The sequence below is a fragment of the Camelina sativa genome, chromosome 15 (genome assembly GCF_000633955.1).
Source record: "Camelina sativa cultivar DH55 chromosome 15, Cs, whole genome shotgun sequence".
In the NCBI taxonomy this organism is placed as follows: Eukaryota; Viridiplantae; Streptophyta; class Magnoliopsida; order Brassicales; family Brassicaceae; genus Camelina; species Camelina sativa.
Window position 1 is genome coordinate 5,529,889 of NC_025699.1, and position 5,853 is coordinate 5,535,741.

At 35.9% G+C, this 5,853-nt stretch overlaps 2 protein-coding genes across 2 annotated transcripts in view; one reads left to right on the top strand and one right to left on the bottom strand.

Moving 5' to 3' along the window:
* Nucleotides 1-2,869, top strand: part of LOC104748160 (protein PHOTOPERIOD-INDEPENDENT EARLY FLOWERING 1-like) — a 9,650-nt gene extending 6,781 nt beyond the window's left edge. The window contains exons 16-21 of the mRNA XM_019236668.1: nt 6-313; nt 436-500; nt 574-644; nt 780-1,563; nt 1,727-2,238; nt 2,327-2,869. Coding sequence (XP_019092213.1) covers nt 6-313; nt 436-500; nt 574-644; nt 780-1,563; nt 1,727-2,238; nt 2,327-2,708 — 2,122 coding nt within the window. The 3' untranslated portion in view covers nt 2,709-2,869. The remainder of the gene's footprint in view (nt 1-5; nt 314-435; nt 501-573; nt 645-779; nt 1,564-1,726; nt 2,239-2,326) is intronic.
* On the bottom strand, nt 2,951-4,461 carry LOC104745502 (myb-related protein Zm1-like). The gene is made up of 3 exons (XM_010466759.2): nt 4,308-4,461; nt 3,600-3,729; nt 2,951-3,491 (listed from the first exon to the last, which is right to left on the bottom strand). Exons 1-3 carry the CDS (start codon nt 4,444-4,446, stop codon nt 3,038-3,040), a joined length of 723 nt encoding a protein of 240 aa, XP_010465061.1. The 5' UTR covers nt 4,447-4,461; the 3' UTR covers nt 2,951-3,037.

Below are 5,853 nucleotides of genomic sequence, written 5' to 3' on the forward strand. Positions count from 1 at the left end.
ACCAGGGATGAGAGAGCTGTCATCACTACTTCAAGCCAAGAAGATGACACTGATGTATTAGATGATGTCAAGCAAATGGCTGCAGCAGCCGCTGCTGCTGGACAAGCTATCTCATCTTTTGAGAATCAGCTACGTCCAATTGATAGATATGCAATTAGATTTTTAGAGCTTTGGGACCCCATCATTGGTGATTCGGCAATGGAAAATGAAGCGGGGTTCGAAGAGAAAGAATGGGAACTTGACCACATTGAAAAGTACAAGGACGAAATGGAAGCTGAGATTGATGATGGGGAAGAGCCTCTTGTTTATGAGAGTAAGTGTACCCTTTTTTGCACATTCAATCCAATAATAGTATTCCTACTTAACTGACAATTTGTATAATGTTAATCCATGACCTGGTTTTTAGCTCACATGAGATGTTAATGCTATTTTCAGAATGGGATGCTGATTTTGCAACCGAAGCATACAGGCAGCAAGTGGAAGTCTTAGCTCAGCATCAGGTGAGATTAATTACTGCATCTACCGTGTGTCATGAATTTCAGCTTGTTCACGTATTTACTTATATGTTTGTAGTTGATGGAAGATTTGGAAAATGAAGCTAGAGAGAGGGAAGCTGCTGAGATGGCTGAAATGGATTTGATACAGTAAGACACTTCTGAGTCCACACAGTTCATTGTCAATATGATTTATTTATGACATTGCTGTTGAAAATTATATTTCATCATTGATAAAACAAGTAATCAAAACAAGTAGATTAATTAAACCATTCTTTTCCTCAGGAATGAAACTCCTCATGTACCAAAGTCTAAGAAGAAGAAAAAAGCGAAGAAAGCCAAATATAAATCCCTGAAGAAAGGATCACTGGCTGCCGAACCAAAACATGTGAAGTCCATTGTGAAAGTTGAAGATTCGACTGATGATGATAATGATGAATTCTCCTATGTGAGTAGCAGTGACTCAGATATGGTTACACCGCTTTCGCGGATGCATATGAAAGGCAAGAAAAGAGATTTAATTGTTGACACCGAAGAAGAGAATACTTCGAAGAAGAAAGCAAAGAAGCATAAGAAATCTCTTCCGAATTCAGATATCAAATACAAACAACCAAGTGCTCTACATGATGAACTGGAACCATCAAAACCGCCTGACAGTATGGTTGTTGATAATGAAATGAAACTGACGAGCAGGGGTAAAACTATAGGGAAAAAATCCATCACTTCCATGCCAATAAAGCGTGTTCTTATGATCAAGCCAGAGAAGCTAAAGAAAGGGAATCTGTGGTCTAGAGACTGTGTTCCCTCGCCTGATTCTTGGCTGCCCCAGGAAGATGCTATATTGTGTGCCATGGTTCATGAATATGGGCCTAATTGGAGTTTTGTTAGCGGAACTCTTTATGGAATGACAGCTGGTGGGGCTTACAGGGGACGGTATCGCCATCCTGCATTTTGTTGTGAGAGATATAGAGAGCTTATCCAACGACATATTATGTCTGCTTCCGACAGTGCAGTGAACGAGAAGAACCTCAACACAGGTTCTGGGAAGGCACTCCTGAAAGTCACTGAGGTAAGGTTGATTATGGCATAGCGTTAGGTTAGCTTCTCACTAACAGGCATTAAAGTAGTGATGAATTTGGGAAAGATCAAAACAGTTTGGTCCTTTTTAATCAAGTGAAGACAATGATAATGGAAAGGAGATGCTTTTCACTAATATCACACTTTTGTTGCAGGAAAATATTCGGACACTCTTAAATGTTGCAGCTGAGCAGCCAGATACAGAGATGCTCCTACAAAAACATTTTTCTTGCTTGCTGTCATCAATTTGGAGGACGTCGACCCGGACAGGGAATGAACAACTGCTCTCCTTAAGCAATCCCATTTTCAATAGACAGTTTATTGGCTCCGTGAATCACTCCCAGGATATAGCTAGAAAGCCTTGGCAGGGGATGAAGATCACCAGCTTAAGTAGAAAGTTGTTAGAAGCCGCTCTCCAGGATTCCAGCACGAGTCAGCCAAACAATACTGCTTCCCGTTCGAGGTTGCAGGAGGATCAACCTATCAATAAAGTGGAGTTAGACTTAACCTTGGAATTCCCCCCACGTGGTTATGATGATTCCCTGACGCAGTTTCCACCCATGATAAGTGTGTCCATTGATGGGTCAGATTCATTAAATTATGTGAACGAACCCCCAGGGGAAGATGTTCTAAAAGGTTCTAGGGTTGCTGCAGAGAACCGTTACAGGTTTGGAAAGCTGATATGTTCGATTTGTCCTCTGATAATTTTGAGAGCAGTAATTAGTCACTAACGAATTGATGATCTTGTTTTGTAGGAATGCTGCAAATGCTTGTATTGAAGATTCACTTGGATGGGCTTCAAACACGTTCCCAGCCAATGATCTGAAGTCAAGAACAGGCACGAAAGCACAGTCCCTGGGGAAACATAAGCTATCCGTCGCAGACTCAGCCAAGTCTTCAAAAAGCAAACAGCGCAAGCTCTTAGCAGAGCAAACAGAAGTGGCATGGGTTAGGCCAAATGACCCAAATCTCAAGTTTGATTTCACACCTGCGGATAGGGAGGATGAGGAGGTTGAGGAGAAGGCGGTTTTAGAAGAAGAGATAGAGATGATAAGTTGTTCACAGTGGTATGATCCATTCTTTACCTCAGGCCTTGATGATTGCTCATTAGCTTCGGAAATCTCAGAAATAGAGTAGTAAAAGCCTTTTTGTAAAAGTAAAACTGCTGATGATTGTGGATGATCATTTTCTTAACCACTTTTGATGGGGCAAAATCTTTTGTAAAGCAGAAAGTGACAGCTTCGTAGGTTTTTGTGTTTCATCAAAATATCTAATCTCAAATATGATTTTTATCCCCACCGTACTGTATAATAATGCCAACAATTTAGCTTCTGACTCGTTTACATTCTAGTTTCCAAATTCTCTAGCTTTTAGAAAAACAGTGAGTTCTCAGTGTAGTCTAAATTAATCTAAAAGAAAGAAAAAGACAATGCAACAGTACATGATGGATCAACTCCTTCTGTGTTCTAGCAAGTTTGGTTATCCAAGAAATTGAGCCACTCATTGTAGTCATCAAACCCAGGTTCAACCAGTCTGCTCCAAAACTCGTGATCTGATTTCCCATGGATCTCTAGTAAGTCTGGTTTAGATATAGGAGGAAGGATAAGGCTATCTCCAAAGACACATTCTAGTGATTGTGGTGCATTCACCTCAAATCCGCATGCCATTTGCGCCACAAAGATTTCCTCAAACTCCTCTTCCTGGTTAGGCTTCACGCTGTTTATAATAACATCCTTCAAGACTGATGATACTGAGGAAGAGGAAGAAGAGGTAGAGGACACTGAATGATTGGTAACATCTTCTGATGATGATAATGATGATGATTTTCTCTTCATCAATCGCTTCTTGAGATGAGTGTTCCACACATTCTTGATCTCGTTGTCTGTTCTTCCCGGAAAGTGGGATGCTATCTTAGACCACCTGATCAAATAATGCACTACTGTTAATTATACTACTTTTTGCTTAAAAATGTATGTACACACACACACACAGAAAATGATGATTTGAGATAACAGGAGACATGATTACTTGTTTCCATGAGCTTGGTGAAGGTGGATAATGGTATCTTCCTCTTCTTTGGTGAAGTTGCCTCGTTTGAGACCTGGTCTCAGATAGTTTATCCATCTTAGACGACAACTCTTTCCGCATCTCATCAATCCTATTAATAAGTTACAACACTATTAATTTTGAACACCAGATAAACTACAAGTTTTAACATATAATAAGACTAGGAAGAGGTTTAAGTTCCACCAAAATTTTAATTTACAATAATTTTTAAAATTGAGCAATTTAACCATTTATTTCGATATTTCACCCCATCTTCCGAAAGATTTTGTATGAGACTAACCTATTCAACTTTTAACTTTTAGCAGAAAATTACTTGGTATTAAACACGAACGTTACAGATTCTGGTTAAACATCTCTTCATATTCTATTATTCATCAAAGAAATATATGCCACCTTTATGAAATAGTCACCAAAATTGTAATTGAGACCCAAAACATTCACTAATTCGTAACTTCTACCTGTTCGAATATGTAGAAAGTATTTAGAATTAGAATAATCGATGAAAGAGAGAAAATAAGGTTTATTCAAGACCGAAATGCATCATTAACGAAAAAGAAAAGAGTGCATCTTGCATCTTATCAGATCAAAGAACATTATGCACTAGAGAGAAAGAGATAATGAAAATGAGAAAGAGAGTGAAGCATGCAGTGTCATATGTAGAGAACATACCAGCGAGTTTGGGAAGAGATCTCCAATTCGGGTGACCATTTTTTTCGATAAAAGCTCTGAGTCTTTCACTTTCTTCATCACTCCATGGTCCTCTCCTCACTTGGCTTTTGTCACAGCATGGTGCTCTTCTTTTCCCCATCACACCGACTTTAATTTTTTTAGAGAATCTTTATGTACTTAACTACTACTTATCATCATCATCATCATATATATATAAGGGTTAATTACGAGAGACCACAAGGGCCATGCCACTAATTCATGTACAAATAAACCTACTTTAATAAATTAATTAATATATCCTCATACTTTTCTATTAATTAAATTTTGACTTTATTTTTCATAATGACAATTTTTGTCCTGCCTTAATTAGTCCTTGTATTCCTACAATTTTTTTTTTTCTGGCACTATTTTCTCAAATCTAAAATCAACTTTCTTTTCATATTCAAATCTCAAAGGTTTTAAAAGTATCTTAATTAATTAAATATATTTTTTCTTTACTTAATATTTATACTGTGAAAATTCGGATTTCAATTTTTCAGACTAAAAGATAAAAAGGTATTTTTTTCATTTTTAGGAAAAATATAAGGGAAAAATATTATTCTTTGTTCACAATAGTAAATATTGACTAGTATTAGTTGTCACCATTGACTATAATTGGATCTGCAACTTGAATTTATGTTATTTATGCAAAGACGATTAATGTAGAAATCTTTTCTCTTTTTTTTTACAAAGTATATATGCATTTTAAAGGAAGCGTTAAAATTTGTAAGATTTCATTCTAAAAGTAATTAAAATAAGTAAATACGTGGTTTCGTCTTGAACTTCCGTTTATACAATTGACAGCGAAATATTAACCTGTAAATCAACTTACATAACAACAACTGGCTGAATGCACGTAGGGAATATATCATCAACACTTCAATAAACAAAATTTGAAATGATGGAGAAAAAAATATGATATGAGTTTTTTTTGTCAATTCTACCAAACTATTATTAGTGATTTGTACTTTGTGTTGTGTCTTCTTTGAACAGTACACACGACGTCGTATCGCTTGTTCAAGTCTCCACGTGCTTGCCCCACAGTTGAATTGTTTACAATGATTTGAGTTTTCAAAGGCCAAAAATCTCAATAACAAAAAAAAAAAAAGTTGATTCTGAAATTTTTTTGATTTTGAAGAAAAATACACATTTTAATGAAAGTGTATGATTTGATACTTTAAAACTTAAATGTTGTTACTTCATATTCATGATTTCATAATAAAAACAAAATTTCAATTTTTTCATTATCATTATCATCTTAGTAAATTCTTAATTTTTTAAATAATGTGGTATAAATTTATTAATATTTCGTTTTACAATTACAGTATTTTATATTTAAATAACATAATAAAAAATTAGAAGAAAATCTTGTTTAGGTTTTATGGGCTTTGAAACAAAACTGGGTCCTAAACTAATCTTGTTTAGGGAGGCTCTAAACAACAGAAGCCCATCAAATATACAGTCTAAATGTTTGTGTTTATTCTATAGCTGTAATCACTCAAAGTTG

Excerpts from the sequence above, each read along its gene's own strand:
- LOC104745502 (XM_010466759.2), bottom strand. The coding sequence starts at position 4,446 with ATGGGGAAAAGAAGAGCACCATGCTGTGACAAAAGCCAAGTGAGGAGA. Across the intron at positions 3,730-4,307 it reads ATCTCTTCCCAAACTCGCTG|GATTGATGAGATGCGGAAAG; the intron begins GTATGTTCTCTA and ends ACTTATTAATAG. Across the intron at positions 3,492-3,599 it reads CACCAAGCTCATGGAAACAA|GTGGTCTAAGATAGCATCCC; the intron begins GTAATCATGTCT and ends TTATTTGATCAG.